This window comes from Tiliqua scincoides, chromosome 1 (genome assembly GCF_035046505.1).
Source record: "Tiliqua scincoides isolate rTilSci1 chromosome 1, rTilSci1.hap2, whole genome shotgun sequence".
NCBI lineage: Eukaryota > Metazoa > Chordata > Lepidosauria > Squamata > Scincidae > Tiliqua > Tiliqua scincoides.
This window is the reverse complement of record NC_089821.1, coordinates 205,032,985-205,060,412: the sequence shown is the minus strand read 5'-3', so window position 1 is coordinate 205,060,412 and position 27,428 is coordinate 205,032,985. Positions and strand designations below refer to the sequence as shown.

At 41.8% G+C, this 27,428-nt stretch overlaps 1 protein-coding gene across 7 annotated transcripts in view; it reads right to left on the bottom strand.

Annotated features, from left to right (window-relative positions):
* Positions 1-3,233: 3,233 nt before the first annotated feature.
* Positions 3,234-27,428, bottom strand: part of LAMA2 (laminin subunit alpha 2) — a 485,843-nt gene continuing 461,648 nt past the window's right edge. For 5 of the 7 annotated variants that reach the window (XM_066614463.1, XM_066614487.1, XM_066614497.1 and 2 more), the window contains 10 exons: positions 24,441-24,617; positions 23,092-23,284; positions 18,154-18,213; positions 16,743-16,855; positions 14,822-15,011; positions 13,293-13,448; positions 10,688-10,841; positions 10,314-10,444; positions 8,997-9,219; positions 3,234-6,161 (listed from right to left, as the gene is read on the bottom strand). In XM_066614463.1, the coding sequence (XP_066470560.1) occupies positions 6,007-6,161; positions 8,997-9,219; positions 10,314-10,444; positions 10,688-10,841; positions 13,293-13,448; positions 14,822-15,011; positions 16,743-16,855; positions 18,154-18,213; positions 23,092-23,284; positions 24,441-24,617 (1,552 nt within the window). In that variant the 3' untranslated portion in view covers positions 3,234-6,006. The remainder of the gene's footprint in view (positions 6,162-8,996; positions 9,220-10,313; positions 10,445-10,687; positions 10,842-13,292; positions 13,449-14,821; positions 15,012-16,742; positions 16,856-18,153; positions 18,214-23,091; positions 23,285-24,440; positions 24,618-27,428) is intronic. The other 2 variants (XM_066614481.1, XM_066614525.1) reach the window with 1 other exon arrangement.

The following is a 27,428-nucleotide window of genomic DNA, read 5'->3' as shown; positions in this document are numbered from 1 at the left end:
TTTCGCCCCGAAGGGCACCCAAAGTGGCTTGGGTTAGTTGCCCATAAGGCAAGTCACTGAATCTCTGAGATTGTAAGAGGTGGCTCTCTTGTATTTGCCACACCCAACAGAAGTGAGGGGCTGGTAGCAAGAAGTATGGCCTTTTCAGCTGTGGCAGCCTTCCTTAAGAGTCATGAACTGCACTCTCCCTTGAAGCATTCTGGTAGGGGCTTAAACCTTTTGTATTTGGATTGCTGTAGTGCTGGCTTGGGGTAGGGATTTTGTATTATATTGTGTCTTTTTGTTTTTTAGTGCTTCACGTCTGCTTTTATTGCTACCTTCGATGGTTGTATTTTATTATTTACTGTTGCTTTTATTTTTCTGTGCTTCTACATTTTTATCATTTGCTGATGCTTTTATGACTTTTGAGCTGCTGCCTCTAACTTTTTTTGCTGTTCTGTTGCTGCACTGTTTTCATATGGAAGACTGTTATGCAAGTGGGAGAAAGGTGGGATAAAAATGTATTAACATATAATACTGATCTGCTTGATCAGATGAGCCAAATTAGTTTAAATCTACAGAAAAGACCATGGGCAGCTTCCACATTTTCATGTGCCAGGGCAAATGAGCTACTGCCGTCTGGCAAGTGTAACAAGCTCCAGCCTTCACCCCTCCCCCCTCCAAAATGGCTGCCTGAGAGGTGAATAGGGACCATTCCAGTTATGTGGATATCCCCACTCCTTCCTCAGCTCCAAGGAAGGTTGAGAGTTGTTTGGCCATTGCATTGGGTGTGACTTGGCCACACAGAACTGAACTGGTTGCCTCCTGGTTTGGAGTAAAAAAGGAATTGGCGGGGAGTGGGGGGCTTCTTTGGCTGTCCTTTAGCTATGATATCTGGGGTGGTCTGAACAGCACAGCCCCTGCCTACAATTTCTGATCTAGGAATGAATCTGTTACTTGAGAGGATTCATAACTGAATGGTCGGGTATATGCTATGCATGCATAACAGCCAGGATGGTGTAGTACCTGGAAGATCCAGGTTCAAATTCTTTTTCAGCCATGAAGCCTCCTTGGGTGACCTTGGGCTAGTCACTATCTTTCAGCCTCACCTCACACTAATGCTGTGAAGACTAAAACGAGGGAAAGAACCATGTACACCATCCTGAGCTCCTTGGAGGAAAAGGTGGTATAAAAGATGTGAAAAAATAATGTTCCAAGTTCAGCTTTTGGCATCTCCTCTTAAACAGCTGCTCAGGTGGCAGGAGTGGAGAAAGAACCAGCTCTGGAGAGCTTCTGCCAGCTGGACTAGATAAGCCAGTGGTCTGATTCAGTATAAAGCAGCTTCTTAATATAGATTCCATAGCATAGCAGAAAATCAGTTTCTGGCACTTGGAGTGTTTAGCATTTCCCAGATTGTTTCTGTGCAGCAGAAGATAGCCAGTCTCTCCAAGACACTGAACGGTGTTCATTAAAATGCTACACTGATAAATGCAAAATGCTGACCTGTCTGAAAAGGCACTGAAGCAGAGCAATTGCTGCTTAACCATAGCCCAGAGATTATGCAGCTCAAGTTGCAATGCAATGTTTAAACGAGTGGTCCTGAAAGCGGTCATTTCCTTGGCTCGCTACCCCACTTGCTGACGCTCTGAACGTTGCTGTGCTCAGAGACTCATAGCTAATTGCAAGCTTTAAAAAAGAAAGAAAAAAGCATGAAGCTGAAGTACCTGATTTTGCTATCTTGGAGGCCATTGCAAGGAAAGGTTAAACACAGCCAACGTGCAAGACAGTCTGTGTGACCTCACTTTTAATAGTGCATGAACAAACAGGTGTAGGAGGCTCTGCATCTGAAATGCTTTTGACCCCTTGATTGTGATCATCATTCCCAAGAAAGTGAAACCAGACATGATGACAGCAGACCTGCATTTTAAAACAGAGTCTGCCCCAAATCCACTGATGAGGGTAAGAGCAATTTAAAGTGGTGTACTGAGGTAACCAGGGCTGGCCTTAGGAGGTGTGGGCCTATTTCTGCATGGTCCTTGTAGGGCTTCCCCACTTACCCACAATGAGTGGTGGCAAGCAGTCCAAGCCAGGCACCTACGAAGCAACAGCTGGTGGAAACTGCTTCTGGAGTGGCCTGATTTTGGGTCAATTGGAAGCAGTAGTGGGCTGGAGAGCTCATGACAGCTCTGCTCACTGTGCCAGCCTATGAATGGTTTACCTCCGTGCAAGGTGCCAGCTGTGGCTGCAGGGAGCCTGCTCCCCACTGCAGCAGCCCCCCCACCAGCTGCAGAGCTCGATTGGACAAAATTGCCCAAATAGCATTAAAGCTAGCTCTTGAATTCATCCTGGCTGGGGCAAGGAGAATGATGATGGGGAAGGTTCTGCTGCTGTCTTGCTTGCCCTTTTTTCAGTTGCCTTGAATGTTCTGCTTTTTGTAGATTCAGCAGGATGCAAGTAGGCCTGGTGCTACTATCCCAAGTCTGATCTGGGGAAGCTGAATACAGTAGAAAAAAGTGCAGGGAGCTGCTGTCAGACTAAGTAGACTGGGCTGAGTGCTATGCAGTGCAAAACAGGGCCAGATTAAGGTGATGGGGAAAGATAAATCTGTGTATCCCTGGCAACCCCATCTACCATCTGGTCTAATAGAGTTGATGAAAAATTGGTGTTATAATGAAAGCTGGCCCCTCCCAGTAGATGCTAAAGAGAACATCTCTAAAAAGATTAAATATAAATACCTGCAAGAAGATGCTGCGCAAAAAAAAAATTAATTCATGCCTTTCAGTTCAGTGGAATGCAGAAGCGGCTGTGAATGTTTGACCATCTGGTTGATTGAACTTTGTGATGAAAAGGCTTGGATGGCAACTCCTGGAAGTTATATTCCTAAATCTAAGCAGCTCTAAATGTATTTAGCCAGTGCTTGGATAGGAGACAGCTATGGATCTCACATATGTTGCTGTGAACCCCTCAAAGACTGGATGGGAACTTTCTGCTTTGTTGGTTGGCATTTGCCAATATTAATATTAACAAGTATTAGGGATGCAAAAATTGTTGGGGATGGCACAAGGATCAGGCTGAAGATTTTTATCTAAATTTAACTCAAAATAAGATTTGGGGGCAAGGGCATCCGTGCCTTGGCTGCATGTGTGAGCAATGACAGCCTGAACAAAAATAAAACCCATTCTTGTTATTAAATTAAGGAAGACAGTATGTTGTTCAGGATAATTAATTTGCAACACAGAAAAAAATGAGATCACTTGAGACCCAGTATCTGTTTCATTATTAGAGAAATGCTCTTAATTAAGACAAGACAAACTAAAATGATCAGATTACTTTGCATTCAAACTAACACTGATGAAAAAATAAAGCCAAGGAAGATGGGAGAAGGGAAATCTAATAATGTGTTGTGAAGTTCATCCAAGACAATAAGTCTACAGACAACATTTGAAATTGACATTTCTTTGTCATTCTGAGGGTAGTCTTCCCAGCTTTGCGAAACAACACATGAATGAGTGGAATGTAAGGGGACTTGCCCATTGTCACTTTCTCACTACACTTCCCTTTAGAAAATCCACTTCTGAAAAGGTAACAAGAGGGGGAAATTTCCACAAATGGAGGTGAAACACCAAGTTAAAATTATTTAGATAAATGTCAAAAGCTTTATACCTCTTCAAGCACAACTGTATAGTGCATTTCAGTATGTGAATCTCTGAAACTTGGAAAAATTACAGCAAGGAAGGACTATGGTATATGCATGTCTTGCAAAAAGTTGACATATAGCTAGTTTGGACACTAGCTATGTATGTTTCTTAATCTACATTCCAAAATCGGCAGGTGATGTAACATCCTTTGTCCTTCAGTCCATTAGGTAATGTTTGAAGCTTTCCAACTTTCTACAGCAGTGGTTCCCAAAGCAGTGGCCCTTGGGTGCCATGGAGTATCGCTAGCAGCCTTTTGTTACTGGCTCTCCCAGGCACCATCATCTTAAATCACGCAAGATCCTGCACAATTCAAGATGGTTAGCGCCCAGGAGAGCTAGGCAATGACGCTACTGTGACCATGACCATGGTAAGTTTGGGAACCGCTGCTCTACAGCCTGGGTCAACCTGACCCACAGGCAAACTTACCTGGCACTGCATTATGCCAAATTAAGAATAGGGCCATGTTGGCGAAGGCTATTTCAGATGTATTCACAGAGCTTTCCATCAGGGTGTTCTGTGAGGCAGAAGTTTGGGGGGAAAAAAGTGGGCTTTTCCTTTTTCTCTTGAATGTGAAAGGATTATGTTAACAGACCTGGTATTGTAGTATTGCTGCCCTATGAGTCCTTTCTGGGCCTTCTAGGAAATACCTAATCAATTATAAGTCAGAATGCAAAGCATTTAAAACACACTCAAGAGAAAACAGACTCATGGCACCTTTAAAGAAGAACCAATATGCTGCACTGTAAGCTTTTCATGGCCTACTTTATGAGATGTGTGAAGTATTCTCAATGCGTGCACAATGTATACATGGAAGAAATGTAAATGAGGCCATGAAACCGAATTGTAGTTTTGTCTGTTTGCTTTTACCAGAGCCTGTGTCTGAATACTCCTATCTGTATTTTTAAAAAGGAAACGTAACAATCTCATGCTGTTCAAATGATATATATTAGGCTTTCAGTCCAATATATTCTTTGTAAAAGCATTATACAAACTGATTAAGCAGTGAACAGTGGCACTCCCTCCCTCTCTCCTTACATCCCCAAGAAGGCTAGCGCCTGTGTATTATACAAACAGACTATTAAACAATCTAGGGGGCACTTGCACAGTGCTTAGAAAACATCACAATTCAGAAGCTGGAGCCAATGAAAATGGTCCCCAGTAGCATTTACTGTATGCAATAGCCTCCCACACTGATGGAGAACTTGCACACATGTGTCTGGATCCAAGGTTCTCAAGGTGTAGCATAGTGGCCTATGTAAATAAAGTGGGGCTTACTGATGTCCAGATCTGAGAGGCGCATCAGCCATTATACTGAAGTTGGAATTACAAGGTGGAAGTGACTCTTGTATCTCCTTTTCCATGTAACATTCAAAGGAGAATGTCCCTCACTATAGAGATACATAGATGATGTAGATACAGGTTATACAAAAATTATCATCAAGGGATGGCAGCTTTCAGACCACAATCTGACAACACCAGTGTATATCTTTGGTCATTATGAGGTACAAAAAACAAGCACAACACACAGAGTGATCTTAAAATGCCTCCCTTTTCTCCTCCTACAATTTAATTTTGTGTATATCCAAGAGCAGGCCTTTGTATTGTGCTCTGGACTAGCAAGTAAATGTTATGCAATTTCTTTGATCTTCCTACTGAAACTGAAATGTGACTCAGGATGCCACAACTTCCTCTTTTAGAATCCCAGAGGACTCTTCTAGTCATTTGCACATCCACATCAATGTAATGGCCCAAGCCAACCTATGACAAAACAAAGACATGGTCTTTCTTGTCATGGTCTGGGGAAAATGGGATGAAGAAAAAGTAGAAATGGAGCCAAAGGTCCCACAGACATTCATCTGTGGGAGAAACGGCATTTGCCCAGTTTGTTCCCACTGTTGTCAATCAACACTATGCATTCCTGTGTAGAGTACACACAGCTGCCAGCCTTAATCTCAAGGCACATAGACCACAACCTTTAAAGAGGCCTCCTTTGCACTTTGGGAACAATGGATCTGCATTTAGATCATTCTCATCCATCAAAACTGTACTAACTAATTTCACTTCAAACTGAGGAAAAAGACTCAGAGGGACTTACAGAGGTAACTGTCTGCTTTGTTCACTCCAAGGGGGAAAATGTTTCTAATTTAACATATGCTTTAGAAACTCACCCTGAAATACCACCATTTTGAATACATCACAAACTGGTCAACATATTTGCGCAACAGCCTTTTATTATACAGGTACTGTATATATGGGGATTCTTTAAACCTCTTAGGCTGCTTTCTTCCTTTAAGTGGTCAGACCCATATCAGAGTTGGATGATGTTTGGTTAATTTGCAGGGCATGATAGAGGCTGAACTCCCTTTATCTCCAAGGCTTTGCTGAAATTAATCTCTAGAGGCTTAGCCTCTTTGATGAGCTTCAAGGATCGAATGCATCCTCTGAAACGGATATTAGTGGTCAGGCCAAACTGATTCAGACCATCTGTAAAAGAGGGGAGCAAAAAGAAAGTAATTATTCAGCTTTCTTTTTCTCCTATAAGAAAACATGTTGCACATATTTCATTTTCTGTGTACCATTTGTGGATAGAAAGCAATGTAAGGGGAATGTCTGATAAATGTCTGTCTGTGATCGCCAACCACTTATTTTCCTGTTCTCTCAGTGGGACTAACATTGGCAAAGTTGGAATCCAGTGAAATATAATGTTTGATCGTTCCTTATATCTTCATTTTAGTAAGTGAGAGAGAAAGCATTTGTCAAACATTTGGAGAAAACCTTGAGAAACAGAAAAAAAAGACTTCTTTGTTTAGCGGGGGGGGGGGGGAGGAGTGTAACTGGTTACCCAGATTTTTGTGGTGTTTTACAAACAAATCCCCAAAAAGTTTAATTGGCTTTGACAGTAGAGGCCAATGCCACAATACATAAAGTATACCACCACCTGTCCAGTAAACTTAAACTGAAAACACAAACACATTTATCTGATTGTGTGTGTAGTTTCTTTTCCCCCCTGAAAATATTATTTGATTTTCCAGGGACAAAACCAATAAAAATTTTTAATCAAAGAAGCAGAAGTACAAGTACACTATGAAATAACCATCTTTCTGCAGTAGAAGGCAAGCAATAAAAGTGCTGGTTAATAACATGGATCAAATTAGAGGCTCTAAGTTCAAAACATCTTTCCATAATGACAAGTATTACCAAGGATTGTGTTTCATATACTTAGTGCAGTCATATGGACGTTTACTCAAAAAGCAGTCCTATTGATTTTACTGAAATGTAATTCCAGATGCGTGTATACAGAATTTGGTAGGGTCTAAAGTTAGTAAGATCTAAATATTGACACTTACTTCCTCTCTTTACATAGACATTTTAGGCCATTCATTCATATTACTTGTGATTGGAAGACCGTCAATACATTTCAATTACTTTTCTAACATAAAGAAATTGTGTGGGTGGAGTGGAGAAATGAAACTGGATAGGGGTACAAAGTTACCACAATGAGAAATTCATTTCATTTCTGGGTTAATGTATTCTAGAAGTTTTTGTTTGTAGGAAGGAAATGGTTAATGGTAACTCATTATCCTTTGGAAATATCTTGCACCAGACATCCAGTGACCATGTCCTACAGGAGGAGGTTTTAGAGCCATTGAGTTTTCACAAAAAACGTAATCTTGAGGTAAGAGGCTGTGCCCATCCTTTTGTACCAGCATGACCTCTAAGGCCCAGACTAAACATGCAAAAACCCACAGGGACGGGAATAAGCTTATGTTTGCATGCAAAACCCATGTGCAGTTCCTTAACCGTGGGATATCCATGAGAGTTTTGCTATGGAATATCCAAGTAGTTCTTTCCAACCCTTTTCATTTCTTAATCTGTGAGTTTGGAGACTTCCAAGTGGGTTTTTAGATATATTCTTGCAAAACCCTCATGGTTCTTGATATCCATGTTTTGAGCCACTGGATGAGGTGAGACAGCACCCTAAGGTGGTTCCCAGCAGAGCCCTCCTTCACTATGAGCAGGAAAGCGACTTTTGCTTATCTTTTGCTGGATCTAGTTGCGGGGAGGGGGAGAAGAGGATAGCTGACTGATCCCTCACTCATCACTGCTTTGATCCTGATGGAGGAAGGGGGAGGTGCCACTCTTTATATTGACCTATGGATGCCTATTCAGAAGTAGGTCCCACTGTGTTCAGTGGGGCTTACTCCTTGGAAAGTGAGTATATAATTGCAGCCCAGGTTGCACAGTGCAAACAAGAGTGAGGCAGGGAAGGAGAATGAAATTGAAATATCTTTGTCCACGTGTGTGGATGTGAATGGGGAATGGCCAGCAGTTTGCTCTTGTGCAAGTGGGTCAGCCCTGCACATACTGACACAGAAAATAAACTGCATGTGAATCCAGCTGTCCCTTGAAAGAGCAGGACCTTTACTGCCATCAGAAGGGCAAACCCTCAGAGGGAAGGTCCTGCCCCTTTTAGCTGGCAAATGCTGCTACATGCAGATGCAGGAAGTCTGCTGAAAGATGACTGGTAGCACTGGAGGAAGGAATAGCACAACATTTGCCTCAAAGAAACCCCCAGATTTGACTGAACATGTGGTTGCAAATCCTACATGTGATTTGAAACGCATGGATGTGACTCATGGATTTAAGGCTTGGCCCATCTATGTGCCAACTCAGAACTGCTTGGGCATACAAATTGGCATTGTATATGCCTGCCACTCAACACTGGAATTCCTTTCCCCAAGCCTGAGCCAGGGTCTTTCCGAAGTGGTGGTACGATGTCTTTAATTCAAATCAGATTGTGGTGACAATGAATAGGAATGGATGAGGCTTAATCATGGTAATTTGGACTTTATGATGAACACATGGTTAGCTGCCCTCAGGATCTTGGGATGCTCTAAATAAATCAATAGCATCATAACTGGTCGGGAGGGTGACAAAAATGAAATCTGACTAGTTTGTTCTAGACCCAGTTCAAAACTAAAAAGAATGGGAGCTTTGATGCACAAGTCCTATGTGACACACACATGCTGTTGTGTGCCAGAGACTGTGTAAGAGTCTGCCAAACAGATGGCTGGTTTAGTCGGTTTTGATAACACCAATCACCTGTTTCCTCCAATCACTGGAAGCAGGTGGCTGGCACTGTCTAAACTGACTGAACTGACCACTTGCACAGTAGAGAGTATACAGAGGTTTGCATGAAAGAGTATGCATGCCGCCTCCTGGGTTTGTTGGCAATTTCTTGGTAATTTTTTTAATGGTCCTAGTGATTGATGTTATCTTACAAAACATGTTGCTTTCAATGACATTTTGCATACTCACCAGGATAGCCTCCAACAAAGACTGGATCATGAGTATCTGCTGAAGTGGAGGCAGTGTGCGGACTGATGCCTTCAACGCGGTTTCCATCCACTGTCAGCTGTAAACGGTGCTTTATCTTGTTTGCAATGACCTTGTGCCACTGTCCATCGCACAAGCTACCTGGAACAACAGGTTCATAGATAGCAGAGAATCTACCAGCACCATTATCGACATGGAACATCACCTGGAGAGTGAATTACAAAAGCAATTAGGAAAATAAATTAGCAATTAAAAATGCAATCTGCTAATTGTAGACCTGGCTGGTGTCAGTTATGATCTGCCTTAAAGCCATGTCTTGATATACATGGCGTGTGAGCATGAACTGTTAGGTGGAGTTTATGGTACTGATCACACATCATTAAAGTAACAGGGGCTTCGTTACCCTCTTCAGCAGAAGCAGTGATTAAGTCAACATAAATTGATAAAATTGTGCTGGACTCAAAGACCCACTTGAAATTAATTTGTAGCTTTTGGACTGATCTTGGCAGTAAAGCGTGAACTGATGGACACACTGCTCGTCAGTTTACTGCTGCCAAACTCTAAAATGGGCAATACACAAAATAGTGTTTCAGGAATTGATTTGAACATGAAAATGTTTGTTAAAATGTGATCAACTGTAAAAATGCATTATAGTCCACTGACTGACAGAAATCTATGGAATACAGTAGTGCCCTTGCAAAATTTCCTTTATGGCACAGATGAATCAGAAGATTTTGACAATGTAAACAGATGCTTCATTAAAAGAGGTTTTGGCAGCCCAATCTTACATTTCTGGATTAGGTGCTAAAATACCATCCTGACTACAGAAATTTGAACAAAATACCCTTGGCTCTTGGTGATAAAGTAATGCTTATTTACAGGTAATACCAAATGAAGCTGGTCTTCAATTGCTTTGCATACCCCATTAAAGGCTGGAACAAATTCTTTTGATGCTGTAGCAGGAATAGGAGATAACCACAGCCAACGTAGTATTGGTGTCAGAACTATGGCTATCGGTACTGATGCCAAGGCATTGGCTGGGTTCTTTCAGCAAACTTGAAACCCTTAAGCCCTGGGTTCTTACTCATCAGAACAGTCAAGGACGGAGTCATAAAGTAGATTCTACTACTTTCTATGAGAAACTACATTATATGAGAAACACCAGCATCTGTCCATGCAAGCTGGTGCAACAACAGCCATACCGGTGTAGAAGTCCACCCTGTGCCCCTGGCTAGCAGTAGTGACTATTGCTGTATAACTTATTTCTAGGGGCTCCTGGAAGGGGTGTCACATACTCACATTTTCATTTACCAACTCAATGCCAAGTCCATCCATTTTTTGACTACTGATTCCCAGCAGAACACCATTTGTTCGAGTAGTACGGAATTCAAATTCCACTTGCAGATTAAGTCCCACTTTATATGCACCAACTGGGAAACAAGAAAGAAAGTCCATGTGACATGCAAAACATCAAAAAGTTCACCAGTGGTATCTTTCTGTGTTAGTAGAGATACATATAACATTATAATAATGCTACTGCATTGCCCTTGTGTCTGCCTTGGATGTCTGTTGGAAAACATCAGCTGGTTCAGAATATGGCAACTGCTTTTGTGCACTCTTTACACTAGTGCTACATTGGCTTAAAGCTAAAAATAATAAAAGTTAAGCATTACTTGTTTTGGCAAATCCTGTGCCTGCAAAGTATGTTCCCTTCTGTGGGTTGGCAAAGCACTTTCCAACATTATAACTGGAGGTAGGATTATCCAGGTCAACAGGAGACTCTGTCATCTGAAAATTTCGAATGCAGCCATCAATGCTATAGACAACCTAAAAAAAGAACAAAAAAGAAAGTGTAAGAGTGCAATCATTTAATTGCTTTTAGCCCCCCGTTTAAAGATTCAAATATGGCAAAGGTGAAACCCAGCATTTTTATTGACTGGCTTGTTGAAATGAGTAAGCCTGAATGAGAACATAGCTACAAAATAATTGACGTTAGTAAGAAAGCTGTTTATTCTCTGATGAATTATGTTACTTAGATAAAATTCAGAGGATAAGCTCACAGAAAATCTGGGTTGAGTTTCTTAGGCTTGGCAATATTGTCACACAAAATCCTACAACACCACAGCAAATTACATTAGAAATCTACAATGCCATGTTCAAGCATCTTCTCCTTACTTGGCTTGAATATATGTATTTTCAGTGTCACAAAAGTGGGCTTGTGTGGTTGGTTTTAGCATTTATCCATCTCTTGACTCAGTGCACAGCCCATGTCAAGTATACGTATAAGGTCCATTTTTCAAACAGAAAACACCTGTTTGCATATTACAGTCAGCTTGGTTTCTCAGGTAGCCAATTGATTGTTTTTTCCTAAAAGATCCACAGCACCTTGTGCTATTTATGTGGTAGCAAGAGACAATGTTCACTGACATGGCCAAATTGTCTCATTTACTAGATCACTAGGGTTCTTACTCTCATTCTGTTTTTAAGGATTGGTTCTTAAGAGTCAGGCCAAAGGTCTATATAGACCAGGGGTGGCAAAATCTGCTTAATGTAAGAGTCACATACAATAAACTTCAGATGTTTGAGAGCTGCAATATTTAAGAAGCATTTAAATTCTTAAGTATATTTACTCATCATGGACATTAAACTTATGTTTTAATCCAGTGGACTCTCAGTTTATACCCAGTAAATAATTATAAAGCATAAAAATTTCTTATTTACCTTTTATATATTAATTGTAATGCAAACTAAGGAGCTCAGCCAACATTAGAGATCAAACAGCCACATGTGGTTTGATCCATGTGGTTTGATCAAGAGCCATGGTTTGGCCACCCCAATAGAGACCAATAATATCCTGTTTCAAAAAGTAGCCAAACATGCATTTCTGTAAAAGTTAACAAACTGGACATGAAGACTATGCCCGCCCACTGTGTCTTCAGCTTCTGCTATCACCTGTATGGAGATTCCAATTAGCTTTCCTGGCTGTAATCATTTAAATGCCTTTCCATCACTCAGTGGCGTTGCTAGGGGGTGCGGGCTGCACCAGGTGACATGCACAGTGGAGGGGTGACACCACTACTGGCCAAAATTTTTAAAATCTTGGCATTTTGAATAATACCAACTCAATAGCCACCTTGAGTTCCTTCGGGGAGAAAGGCGGGGTAAAAATAAAGTTATTGTTATTATTATTTACCATCATGTTATACAGGCATCTTACTTCTGCTTAACAATGGACCGCATATATGATGGTGGTCAAAGCACTACAAAAAGACTCTCAATGAGGCAGTCAGGACTCCCATAGCCTGCAGCAAAGTGTCTGTTTACACAACAAAGAGGTCCTTAATGTAAAGAAGAAGCAATCTACTGCCAGTACCCTGTATGGCCAGCTAGTTTCTAGGGAGTGTGTGTTTACACAACAAAGTAGCTAGATTGGGTTGAAGGTTCACTTAACAATCTAATCGCATAACAACGGGGATTGGAGAATGTAGCCCTGTCTTTAAGTGGTGGCCACCTGTATATCATTCATTGCATAATTTCATGCAGAATTGAAATATCCATTCTATCAGAAGTTATAGTCAAAAAATCAGTGAAGTGGGCAATGGTGCATCCTCACTCCCACCACCTGTGTGTTGCTTTGTCCATTGCATGGGAGGAGATCCATCATGGGGTGACGCACTGGTGACCCCAGTGATGCCACTGTCATTACTTTCCCTCATTCTGTTAAACAGCCATCTAGGCTAGTAGCTATCACCATTATCTTGTGGGAGTGAATTGTGAATTCTACAAAAGGTTGGAAGCTATGGATACAGGGATCTTCTGCAGTAAAAGTACTGCACAGTGCACAAATCCATACTTCCCCAGATCATGGTAAAGTCCTTGAACTACTGTTATCTGAACTGATCCCCCCCCCCCTCAGTCACTTTATATGCGCCCTGTTTCAATTGAGGCTCGATTGATACCTTACTGGAGCATCTTGAGAGCCAGGTTCTTATGGCTGGATACCAGGTCACTCTGCAAACATCTACAAAATGGAACAACTTGGGCCATTTGAATCATGTAATCCTTTCCCATGCCAGCATCTTGTGAGATGCTGTGAAAGAGTGATACTGGCGAGGGAAAGGACCATATCATTCAGGCTGCATATGAAAGTTAAGAATGAATGCGTATTTTTCGTTGAGCCCCAACCCTTTGATAATAGTGGGTGGCAAAGAACTACGTTATGTTAGGAGTAAAAAAACAAACAAAAACCACCCAAACCACAAAAACAGTCTTTCTTACTGGACCAATTCTTCTAGTTGTATAGTTAATTGGCAGCCCTCCAACATACAGCATTCCAACAACATCCAAAATATCAGCTTTCTTTGGGCTGGTAGTCCTGTTTGTAATACCATCAACGGAAAGGGTACCTTCTTGCTTTGTTCGAAATATTTTTATCTGAAAACAAGATGATGCATTATGTTATTACATGTTGCCAAGGCTGCAACCCTGTGAGCTCTTTGTCTGGGAGAAAGCCCCAATGCACTCAGGAGGAATTACCTGGGTCCAATTACGGAGATAGGACTTTCTACTATTGGGCCTATCTCTCAAGTTAGAATGAGTGATGTTTTACCTCTGGCTCCATGGTCAGGCAGGAGGTTGTGGATTGCAGGATGCTCAGTAGTGTTCCTAATCTGTCCATAGTCTGGACAAGAGGGACCAACACTCAAAAGCCAAACTAACTGGACAGGTGATCTGGATAGGAAAACAGAACGCCTACAGTGCACCCTGTTCCAGCAATCAAGCCTCTCAAGTCTTGGTGGTGGTTGCACCAAGAAGCCAAGTGGGCATAGCTGAAAGGAATCCACGCCAATGAATCAGACCAGTGGTTCTCAAACTGGTGGGTCGCGACCAGGGGATGCTTGCAGGGGTCGCGACCTCCTGCAAAACAGAAGTGCTTTGCGCCCACTTTTAGTGAACATTCCAAGCCTTGGGGAGCACTGGGGAGGGCTGCGCAGGGCTCCCCGCACTTCAGCAGCCTGCTGCAGTGCTACATCATTCAAAATAAGTGCAAAGCACCCCCCCTCACCAACGCAATCCTAGGGATCATGTCTCTGCCCTAGCCCTTCCCCCGCAAGAACTTACTGAGAGAGTAAATCTCCCTCAAAGTTTGAGAAATGTTGGATCAGACTATACAAGGATCTCGTCCAGCAACCTCTTTTTCAACAGTGACCAACCAGATGTCCTAGAAAGCTCACAAGCAATGCTTCCATTGAAACACATAGGGCATTACTGTCTGAACAAACCATTTGAGAACACTTACGACATTTTTTTTTTTTGTAATACTAACAACCTAATCCTATGGACCTATTGCACTGCACTGGACCTGTTGCACCAGGTATCCAGTGATAGCTCTGCTGGGGCAGCAGCCTCTCCGCTGGTCTGCACAACTCTGTTGCCAGTGCAGCAACTGGAAAGCAGTAGCACATCATCCATCGGCCGTGTGTGTGGGGTTATGACAGCGGAGTAGTGGGGATTGGTGAAAAGCAGGGGTGGATCATGAGAAAGCAGCATCCACCATATCCTGAACACCTCATCCTGGGCCAGATACCCAGCAGGCTTTTCAGAGCTACACCACCAAAAGAGCTGGCATAGATCTGAGGAGTCCCATCAGGGACCACACTGGATGCAGCAGGTGCTGGACCAGTGGCCCTGAATCCAGTGCAACATCACTGGATACGTTTGAGCCCTTGGCGCTGCTGCAGGGCTATCTTATCTGTTTCATGGTGGTGGTTCTGTACATAACCAAATATTTCTGAACTAACTCATACCTTGTGCCATAGGCCATCATTGATTTTGTAAGGAATCATTGTGCTGGTGTTCCCGTGTCCCAGGTCATATCCAAAGTGAGGAAACCCACTCTTTATCTGAACAGTGGCAAAATCAGCATGGTTGATTCGGGCCATATAGAAAAGCAACCCATTTTCAGCCTCTGTTCGGATTTCAAATTCAATGGTGAGACTACAAATACGAAGAAAGAGAAAATCAACTTCCAGAAAGCATTCAACAAGACTAAAATTGCTAATGGTAGACCTATTCTTAAGACAGATAAGTCAAGACACCTCTGTCTCATTTCTGAACTTGCCTAAATGTGCGTGGATGCATAATTATAATGCAATTACTGAAGCTGGCTATGCATAATTCAGCAAAAATACAAGCAGAAAATACAAACTGGCTCGAAGAGTGGTCCTCCCATTTCCCCCTAAAGGCTGATAGTTCCTCTTGACTTTAACCTAGGCTCCAACTTATTGAAATGGTGCATGTTCAGAGCAGGCCTATTTGAAACAGGCAGGTGAGAACAACAGCACTACAAGCATCTTGTGGTTCTTGCCCACAATCAATAACTGTAACTAAAAATAAATAAATGAGGAAAGCCCTTGATGGAAAAACACTCTTAAGGCATCTCTCAGGAGAGGAGGGGGAGTACTTAGGGAGGAGGGAGTACTCTCCAGAAGGAGAATACCTAGCAAAACAGGTAACAGTGAGCATTAGGCAAAAGGCTGGATATACAAACTGGGCTGATAATCTGAACCTGGGAGTGGTTGCATCCAGTGGCTTGGCTAAAGGTGAAAACTATAGTCTTTCGAGACTGAAGGTTGCCAGCCAACCATGGATGCCTGAAAGGAAGGGACTCAGCACCCTTAAAAAGAAAGCAACATCTTCTATCCACTGACCCAAAAGACTTCAAATTGGGTGAGGAACCTCGGATGATCTGGTGGGGTGAAAAGGAGAGGACGTATGTTTGCAGCTTTATGGATCTTTGGTGGATGGCACTGACCAGCCTCTGACAACTGTAACAGGGTTGCATACCTTGCATATTGGAGATGCCTCTCAAACTCATACTGAGAACACAATTTGCTCTCTCTCTCTCTCTCTCTCAAATAATTTTCAAATAGATTAATTCAAGTTTCAGGTAGTATACAATTAATAAAAAATGAAAGAACACTAGATGTAAGTTGTGAGGTTGTCTTTCATTCATAACTGAAGTATATAAAATATCTATTCCAATGAATCTAGCAAGTTTGTTTGTATGGGAATGAGATTATATAATTCATGCTGCAAAATGTAATATATCAAGTGAATCTTATCTATAGTTTGCAGTATAACACTAATTCTAGGAAACTGGTGACTTCTGGTACAAGGAAACCAATATTTGTGTAGATAAGTGGTTCCCAATCTTTTTTGACTGGCAGCTCCCTTGACCTCCTGGGCCACTGGCCACAGATCCCCATTGGGGCTACAATTCTATGCACTGTATAGGGTGGTGGGTTTTTCACAAGGGTTTCATGGCTCCCCTGGCTGGTTTCTACAGCTCCCCAGAGAGCTACAGTTTGCAGTTTGGGAACCGCTGGTGTAGACAGTTAAAAGTAAAAATTCCAAGAGAATTTATTTTTCCTGCTCTGTGGAATTTTAAAAAGAATGAAACAGAGGTTTAATGAACCAGCTAATTTTGGAAGATAGTTTTAGGGTTATGCTGGAATTCTTGCTAAGTGTAGCATCTAACAATTTAGTTGAACTTAAGAAGGACAAGAAAATTTTATTCAATCATTCTGTGCAGTGTGATAAGAAAACCAATTTGGAAGACATCTTGCTCAGCTTCTTGAATTGTGACTGCTCTGCTTAAAGGTTCAGGATACCACGCTACCACTGTGCAATTTTTCACCACTTCATCTCAAAATTGGACTTACTTACTGATTCTTAACTTTGGTGTCATCAAATGCAACTGCAATATGGCTGTTCTTTGAGAGACCAAATTGCTTGCCACCTTGCAAGGCGATTGGCTCTACATCAGCTGCACAATGTTCCTGAAAGACAAAATGTCATACAATCTTCTTCATTATGTACTACTAGTTTAGATAGTTCTTATCCCCACCCATGAGAAGTAATAATGCTATAGGACAAAATAGATATAGTGATCCACATATATCTATATGGATTACCAAATATTTCATTTGTTTCTATCTTAATTCATCAAAATGGAGCATTACCAGGCATCACAAATGATGTATAAATAAACAAGGCATTTATTCTTTAAAAGAAAATCTCCTCCCTTTTGATCTTCCATCAACTTTTTTTCCATGCACACCTTCACAATGTTCAGGAACTGATTTTCAAACTGTTGACAGGGACAAACATCCTCTTCTCAGTTCACCCCAAGGTACAATTAAAAGAGGGAGACAGACAGAAGACAGAAAAGTATTAAAGGCACTTCCAGACATAGTGGTTTGTGGGTAATAAATGCTCGGTATCAAAGCATGACCCACCCACACCCCTAAGATTCAGAGTGCTGATTCTGATCATTATAGCTAGTCAACAGGCACAAGCAAGATCAATGGTTGCTGACATGTCCAAAATAGCAATAGACAATAAACTCCCACAACAGGAAAATTCTACTATTTGAAGTCGTTCTTGTTGCTCTTTCTGGTTTGGTGTTGTCAATGAACCAGCTGAGATCAAACAAGAATGCCAAACTAGAAACATGTCTGGAAGTGCCTGTTACAAATGTTTGATGATAATCTTTTGGCAACTAGTAAAGTATGAAAGATTTTTATCCCCTTCCTAAACATTCAACGTCCACATCTGTTTTTAATGCAGCGTTATGATATTCATGTTAGTTACAACCAAGCAGCAGTTTTGTTGGGCTTCAACTGAGAAATAAGATAAAGATGCTTGGTAAAGCCAAAGTTTCATTAAAGATGACAATGGATCAATCATTTCCAGAAGCAATCACTAAAAGCATCCATGTTGTTCAGAAATGTTGGGTAAATGTTTGGGAATACAGCTTTAAAAAAAACCCCCACAGAATTATAATCTTAATGGGATTCATAGCCATGTGCATCTTTGTGTTAGCTGAAAGCTTTCTGATGTGATGCTTCCTGTATGACAGGAAATTGATGCTCTTAGTAGAGATGTCAGAGCAAATGGAAAGGGTGCCATCTGATTATCTCACACATTTGTCTACAGATACAGCTGCACTACCAGTGGGAAGAAGCTGTTTAGTAGCAAAGGAAAAGAAAAATACTGAAACAGCACTGCAGTTCATCTAGCTGTGTTAAGTAAAACCGAGGGGGGAAAAAAACTTGGGGGCAACACTAGAAGATACCGTTACAGCATCAAAGTCAGCTGAAATGGCCACGCTCTTCACCTCAGCAGCAAGCAATTCCTGAGAAGCAGTAAACAATATCAGGCAGAAGCAGTAACCACTGGGGTCAAGTTGTCTCACTAGACATTTTATACTCCCTCTGGCAGAAAGCAACTGGAACTCAAATGCATTTTGTCTACTGTTTTAAAAGCCACCTTCCTTGAAAATGAAACCAGCCTCTATGCAAAGTGCAGAAGGAGGCCTTCCTAAGCCTGCATTAAGCGGAGCACATAATGCAGAAGAAGGGAGCAGCAAGCCAGCCTTAGAGGAAAAGGCACTCCCATACCAGGGCCACACACCAGTGTATATATAAAATGAAGCCAAAGGGGCTAAGCTCGTAAGCAATCCTCTAGAAAGTGATCAGAGAAAAAACTGAGAAGTTCATGGCTTAAATGTTGTAGGCATAATCTTTAAGCTGCTGTAAATTAGATAGAATTTACTGGTTTAACAAGACATGCAGTAAAGCAGACATTACTCCATGTTAAAGGTTGCCAAGTAAACATTCCAATAGTAACCAATTCTCCAGAGATTAGCTACATCTGCTTGTTGCAACAAAATAATGAAGTCTCTGATGGCACCTTTAAAACTCACACAGCTTTGTTATTTCAACAGTAAAAGCCTTCTGCAATTTAATCTATTATACTTAAGAATGCTAGAGCTGTCCGTGATTGGATCTCAGATAACTCATCACATCACAAGGAAACTTGCTGGTGCATTCATGTCTCTTGTTTAGCCATTGTTACAGAAGCCCCACTCCAAAATGATTGGGTTGTTGGATCCTCACGTTTGGCTCTGTCACTGGAAGCTCCTTTCAGGAGCAGAAGAAGAGTTGCATTCCCACAAGAATCACTTGTATGAGCACTACAGCACTATACTCTCGTTTCGTTCCTGAAAGGAGTGTCTGACGATGAAGCAGCCCGCCACTCAAATTAGGAGCCAACTCATAATGCCGTAGAAGTGTCTGCTTTTTGGCATGCATCAAACCATTATTTTTTTACTGCACTATTTCACAAAAATATTGAACAGTTCAGAAGACATGAAAAATGATAAAAGAGTAACAAAGTACTGAATATTAGGCATTGGTTCATCTACCACAGTACTGTCTCTTCCAAACCACAGCTGCTTTTACGTAAGCCTATATTTCTGTACAAAAAGCAGGTTATCTGGTATATAAACCCAGAAAGTTTACTGGCCTGTCTGGTATATAAACCCAGAATCTTCCCCACTCTAAAGTGAGAATCATGTCACTAGACTAGCAAGTCTAGCTGATTAACTGATACATGGTGCTGTGGAATCTACAGAAAGTTTAAAGTTTATCATTTCCTAAACAACTATCACAAGTGCTGGTTATTTTTATTTTGGGTGCAATCCTATCCTGTGCTGGAACAGGCAAGCCAGGAGGCTTGTGCTGTATCCAGTGCAGGATAGTGGCCTGAAGCAGCTCAGCCAGAGGCAAGGGGAAACTTTTCCCCTTACCCTGGGTAAGGGCTGCTGGTCCCTATGGGTCTCCTCAGACTTGAACCACCTCTTGAAGTGGTGCAAGACCGAGGAGAGCAGAGCAGCCGCTCCGTTCTCCCCGGGAACAGGGGTTGGGATCTGGCATAACTCCCAGATTCCAGCCCCGCCTCCCGCTGCCCACTGCCTGCCCTCCCCCTGCCCAGGAACACCTCCCTCCTGCCTCCTCCCAGCCTCCCCCACGCCTACCTTTTCCTCTTGCGTCGGCCCAGCTGGGCCGATGCAAGACTCGGCGGGGAAGCTGCCACGGGAGGCTGGATTCAGCCTCTGTGTGTTGGCACATCTGGATGCGCCTACACAGCTTCCTCGTAAGGAGGCGCAAATGTGCCTTATGGCACATTTGTGACCCTTACGGCACATTTGTGACATTTGTGATCAGTCCAAGGTGCAGTTTGGATTGCACCCTTTGTCTTTTTTGTTTGCAATAAATATAGTCATTGTGGTATACATTTGATAGCCTACTACCCAATTATTTGCAAAACAGAAAAGGGGTGAGTGTTTTTTTTCTAATCCAGTTATTATATGTCCTATTATTTACCTTGAAAACCTGGCACATTGGATTGATAGTAACTTGTGTAGTACATGACTGCAAAGAAAACGGCATACTAAAATTCAGCTCAAGTTTGTTTGCATCATCAACTTAATGTTATGGATTTTGTTTAAAAAAAAACTGGAAACTAAAATGAATGTATTGGCTGCCATATGTTATCATTACGCCACCTTGTGGGAATTAATAAAAAGTGTTCCTTTATAATGCATATGCAAGAATCAACACTGTACATTTATTATCATTCTTCCATCATTATTGAGATTGATTTTGGCTAGAAAATAATCTCTTTATATTTTAAGATCCTTTTGACAGACCATTTTAAGATACCCAGTCAACAACAGTTATCTGGAGGGCTCTAGTGCTATTAATCCACATGTTAAAAAGCAATCTGTGAGCCAAGCCCGCTGCAGTGCCATAAAATTGAATCAAACATTGCATTTTAAATATAAACTAGATATTGTACTGGACAAGGAAAGATAGTAGTTTGATTTTTTTTTTAGTGTTGCTTCTATTTCTGTAGGGGTATCTTTGATGAAGGTGGCAAGCAGATGTCAAGCTTTTGTCACTGGTGACAGAGAGCAATGTTTGAAATGTTGACATGCTGACCTATAATCAGTTCTAACTCTTGAAAGAGGAAAGGAGAAGAGATTGAGTAATGGAATTCCAAACCTTTTCCCCTTTCGATGACAGGTTCACCTACAAGCCAGCTCATCGCAAACTGAGAAATCATTGCCATCTGATAGATGGGGTGGAAAAAATTAATGAACTTAGTTCATTCCTTATTACATTGGCATTCATTCACTTCACAAACATAACATGGCATAGATACTTTCCTAATGGCTGCTTCAGTGGAAAAGCCAAATAGTCTGGAAGTTGATTCCTAATGTACATAATAGTTTGTACCCCAAAGGAAGGAGAGACATTATCAGAATTTGTATGCCTCATAGCCACCTGCACTGAGACCTGTGACTTGTATCAAGTTTGTGATGATGTAAAACAAATGAACTGGTTTATTAAGGAAACTTTTAGGTAATGTTTAACTTTAAAATAATGTTACACACTTCCTACATTCCTTTGGTTTTTAAAAAAAATAAAAACCAGGACTAGGGTGTGTGTCTTCAAGGTAAGCTTAACATTACACTCATTGCCCTTCTTGGACATGCTATAGCAAGCTTCTGAATTACTAGCATCAAGGCCTTCCTGGGGGAAGGGGAATGACTTAGGGTATCCAATTTTCCAAGCCGGTGCAGCCGTGTCAGTAGGACGTGCATTGCACCTTGTGGTGGGGCAGCAGTCATATAGGCCTCCTCAAGGTATGGGAACTTTTGAATTCAGAAAACAGACAATGAAGCACGCAAACGCAACCTGTCTGGTGCCACCTTTATGATCCAGAAGGACCAAGAGTAGAGCACTGCCATTCATACTTCCACCAAATTCAGTTAATTCAGCTGGTGGTGAAGATTAATTTGCAGCATGCTAATGAACTGATGAGCTAATTTTATCTGATGCCTGCCTGTGTTCACACTTCAGCTGGTTGCAGACTCCTTTATCTAAGTAGGAAGTATGAACCAGCAATGCATCTAATTGACCAGTTTAGAAAAGCCTACTGAGTTATATGCACAACACTGAAACTGATGTTCTGGCAAACACAACTGGGATTAGCAAACCATGATAGGAATTCATCTTGCTGAGAATCAGTACATATACAAAAGTCAGTATTTAGGTTCATGCCCACTCCAAGAATGTGCCTGAGTGTACCCTTTATTCTGTATTGGTGAGTGGTTTCAAACTTCTTTGTTTACTGATTAAGGGGGAAGGTGAAGATGCTCTAACAAAGCGCAGCATCTCAAGACACTGGCTATGTATCTTGGTAACTGCAGACTTTTTGGGATTCTGAGGCATCACAGAGGCCTCTGGGGATTAAATGAGTCCAAAATAGGGAGAGATAAAACACACAAAACCAAAAAAAAAAATAGGGATTTTCATCACAAGAGAAGAACTAAGTGATGCTGTGCCTTTGGCTGCTTAGTGTGTCCCCGAGCACAGTAGTTCCCACACATTCAGCACCGGGACCCATTTTTTCGAATGAGAATCTGTCAGGACTCTCCGGAAGTGATGTCATGATCGGAAGTGAAATCCTCATCAAACAGGAAAATTTTTCACAATCCTAGGCTGCAATCCTACCCACACTTACAGAGGAGTAAGTCCCATTGACTATCATTGTTAAAAGCATATACATAGTAGCTTGTTAAAAGTACAGGTCTGTCACATTTCCCCAAATGCAGTCACATACCATGGGAGCATCAAGTCGAATATATTAAAAATAAAATATTGAAATGAATGCGGACCACCCTGAAATTGGCTCGTGGGTCACTGACCCACAGATTGAGAAACACTGCCCTTGCATGTTTCAGAGAAACATACAACAACAGCAAGCTATACTTGCTGTATGTTCCTCTGAAACATATTTGCTTGCTCCCATACTTGCTCCCACGCTCAGGGAGTGAGATTATCAGTGTATTTAATTAGGACATGCATGTGACTATGTACATTGAATAGCTCTACCACTCCCCACGCATGCCTGTGTAGGCTACTAGTTCCTGGAATCTGAATGCAGAGTTCTAGTTCTAGTAGTATTGCCCAGCAGAGGAGTACTATCAAGACAGTGGTGAATCTTGCATAAGCATCGACATCAGCAAAAAGTCAACTTTGTGAATCCAAGGATTCACACTCCAACACTCCATTAGCTATGCAGACATTTGATTCCAGTCCTATGTAAGAATATATGATTTTAAAACAATACACAACATGCCACATAAACAAAGCACACTTACATGTGATGGAGGTAAGGGTGGTGGTGGAGGGGATGTTGCACTCGCTGGCTTCTCTTTACTGTCTGGTTCAGGATGGATCACGACTGATGAACGGTCTTCATCCTCTTTTTCATGCTCAGTCTCTGGCCCTAAATCAGGGCAGTGACCAATATCTGCATTTTCAAAGGACACTGGCTGGGCAAAATCCACTGGACTAGAGAGATGCAAAGAAAACTATGTCAAAGGATGCAAGCGCTTGACTGGAATATTTATTGTTTATTTCAGAATGTGTAATGTGCCTTTCTGTAAATAATACTAAAGGATTTGGAATTTATTTTGACTGAGCCTTCCCCTTTTCCTTTGAAGCAACCAAGATTATTATTTTTCTGTGCACACATTTGTAAGAGCTAATTTAGAAAATCCATTTTTCTTGTTGTATCCACATATGCAGACTATATATGATGCAATGAGATATGGTAATTTTCAATGCTGCTGAAATTGATCAGGCCACTTGCATGCAGGCATGCTTTACAGAATCACCTGTCATGCAGTTCAAAGCCATCTTGTTCAGCTAATAAAGGAAAATAAGTGTTTTTGTGGGACTAGGCCTAAAATGTCACACCGCAGTCTTATTACACAATGGTATTTGGATGGCTGCTGATTCTTGAGATTGGCTCAGAACTGATTTTGCCATCAGTCCTGGCATAGATTGCTTAGAGTCCTGGGGCAAAAATCTGTTACACTGTTCCTCCATGGCACCCCTCAGCCACCCCCTGCAATGGGTGCTGTCCCGGTACTGAAGGTTTAGGGGTCAGCCAGACCAGGTGGATTATCTAATAGGGCTTGGGCTCCTCCTGGTTGACCTCTGATTTGACCCTTGGTCATAAGATTAAGTCCAACATGAGACCCAGCAAATGTCTGTCACATGTTGAAAGATGTGGAAGAACAATTGCAAAAAGAAAAGGAAAAGGCATCTAGCTTCCTATTCTTTTGCATGTGATTATTGTATGTCAGCAGACTTGCTTCAGCAACTAACATCCAATTCTCATTTATTCATTTTTAATTCTGTAAAATCTCTCAAGTTGACTTTTCTCATCCAATCTGCAGGGTAGATATTTCTCTAATCTCAAGATGAGATCTAATATTTTGCCATGTGAGGAAGAATGTTGGATATCAATATGATTGCTTTACATCATTAAAACATGGGATTTGAGGATAGCACGATGAGGAATCTTCTCGACCAGAATTGCACACTATAGGCTTAGCCAGGCATTTCTTGTTGGTAGGCACCTGCCACAATGCTTAGGACAGGGATGTACAATCGCTAAGGCTTCAATTAGTTCCTGGTTGCAGTGTCAATGTATACGTACACAGCTTTGACAACAAGGTTCCATATGCAGCCTGCAAAGGGAGGAATGTTCCTGATAGGAGCTATGTGAAACTCAGGTGGTGTTCCTCCCACAAAAGTCTTCTGGACAGAAATGGACTGATTTGTTGGGAGTCTCTGAGATTGGCTTCTGTCCTCATCAACTTGTATGACAAACAGCCTGCAAAAATTATTAAAGGTCAGTTAATACACAAACACCCTGACGCAACTAGGGTGGGAGAACCACACATGCAAGATTATGTTGCACTATCTAGATCAGTGGTTCTCACTCCTTTAGCACCGGGACCCACTTTTTAGAATGAGAATCTGTTAGGACCCACCAGAACTGATGTCATGACCGGAAATGACATCAGCAAGCAGGAAAAATTTTAACAATCCTAGGCTGCAATCCTACCCACAGTTACCCAGGAGTAAGTTCCATTTCCTATCATTGTTAAAAGCATATACATAGTAGCTTGTTAAAAGTACAGCTGTGTAACATTTCCCCAAATGCACTCACATACCATGGTAGCATCAAGTCTAATATATTAAAAATAAATATTGAAATGAATGGGGACCCACTGGAAATTGGTTCGTGACCCACCTAGTGGGTTCCGACTCACAGTTTGAGAAACACTGATCTAGATTGTAATCACATCGGGACACGGATCTGCCTTTTCACTCTATGTGAAGTACTGTTTTTCACATTTCTATATCACCCTTCTTGCACAGAGCTCAGGGTGGTCTGCATAACTTCTTCTCTCCTTTTTTCCTCACAACAATCCTGTGAGGTAGATGAGGCTGAGAAATAGTGATTGGCCTAAGGTCACCCAGGAAGTGTCATGGCTGGCGTAGATTTGAGAGATTCCGCATCAAGTCTTCCAGACCAACACGGAGTTAAGAATCTGGCGGAACAGAGCTCTGACGGTTCCGACCCCTTCTTACCCTAGTTCGTTCTTACCCCTGCCCCGCCCTCACCTCACACTCCCCGCACCCTGGAATGTCTCTCCCCCACCCCCAAGGTCCTCACCACCACTGGGAGCTCTTAACTAGCTCCAGCCAGCTTCCAGCCAGCACTGGGTCAGCATTGACTTGGTGCAGGGTGTCAGAGGCTTGCCTTATGGCACGTTTGCAACACACAGTGCCAGCAGTATGCTCATACAGCTGGCATTGAAGAGCTCAGGATTGGCCTCTAAATTTCTAACAACTTAGAGAAACTTCTGTTGCTTCCAAATTACCAGTGAAAAAGTTTATGCACCCTGGCACAGAAGACCAGAGCACAATGATACGCCTTAGTTCTCAACTGTTTTCTTATATTTATCCTAGAATGAGGAACAATTACTTTATAATTATATGGGCTCTTTAAGAGTTTTCTTCTGCTTTTAATAAGCTAAAACCTATGTGAGGATTAGCAGACAGAGGGCTTTGCTTAATCAATTTTTTGATTTTTCCATTCCATGTGCAGTCCAGTTTTTCCATTCCATTCCATGGATTTTTCCATTCCATGTTTTTCCATTCCATGTGCAGTACAGTTTGTACACTTTGAATGAAGAGTTACAAACAAATAGGAAATATAAGGTGCATTTCTGTCCACTACCACTAGAGGGTAATGTAAAAGCAATTATTACATGCTGATGGCTGTCTCACAGAGTAATAGAGTAGTATCATCCTGCCTATTATGCAGGATTTCAGTGTGGGTTTGAACCCCTGCTAACTGGTTAAGAGGCACTTTTTCAAGTGGGTGCTCCTCTTTTATTTAGCAGGGGGAGAGTAACTGGCCCACCTCAACCCAGCAGTGTCTTTTCTAGTGGCTGTCTGCTGGTGTTGCATCTTTTTAGATTGTGAGCCCTTTTGGGACAGGGAGCCATTAGATATTTGATTTTCTCTGTAAACCGCTTTGTGAACTTTTTGTTGAAAAGCGGTATATAAATACTGTTGTTGTTGTTGGGTTTGTTATATTGAAATAATTTCTTTTGGCTTTCTCTATTAGATATTATATTATTATCAATACCTGACCTCTTGCATTGTGCCACTGGAATACTGGTGGTCTTTTCAGAAGAATCAGAAATATTCTGTCTTTTGTAATTTGGAGTTTTAACCTAGTGCAGTGGTATTCAGGCTGTGGCGTTGTGACACCACAGCCTGAGAGCCCTGGCCTCTGCCCCCTTGGCTGAGATCGCTCCACTTTCACCTTCTGCAAGCTGGGGAGCCCTCAGACACTTGCACAGGGCTCCCTGCACCCCCAGGACGCTGCTGCAGGGACTGATGAGTACATGCCAGTCCCTGTAGCCCCCCTGAGCGATACGATCCTGGGCATCGCGTTGTTGCCTCTCCCCCGCCAGGGCTTACAGCAGTTTTCAAACTCCCTGAGTGTTTGAAAACCACTGACCTAGTGTCAGGAGCTAGAGTCAGGTATGGGTGTGGCTAGGGAAGATTTTTGCTTGACAGTTACTGATAAGAGAAAGATGAGGTTTTTGACAAAATAGAATTCATAAGAAGACAAATGGAAATGAATGAATTTTAAAAAGTAAACTTCTAAAACTTCTACTAGAGTAGTAGAAGCAGCAGTTAGAAGATTTTTTTTTTTAAGTAACATGGTTAAAAATAATAATCAATTGCTTCTGGTCTCCAAACCAATGTGTGCTAGGATGGTTTCAGCAATGACACAAAATGGAAGCAGAAGTGACTCGTGTTTCCTTTCACAATTCTTTCATGTCTTAACCAGAGATTGCCTTTAGGAGTATGCCAAATGTTTGCAGATATGAACAGCTGGTATACAAAGAGTACATCTGGGAAATGTGAAATCCTTTCCCCTGTAATCTTTTCATTCATGGCCAATCAGCAGCACCATGTTTGACTTTTTTTTTTGCTACGTGATCCCAACCAATCAGAGAAAACATAGTAAACATGATGACATCATGGTATCACACAGCCAATCAGGTTTGGCTCTGTGGCAACATCATTAGATAGATGAAGCGACTTTGCTCTCACT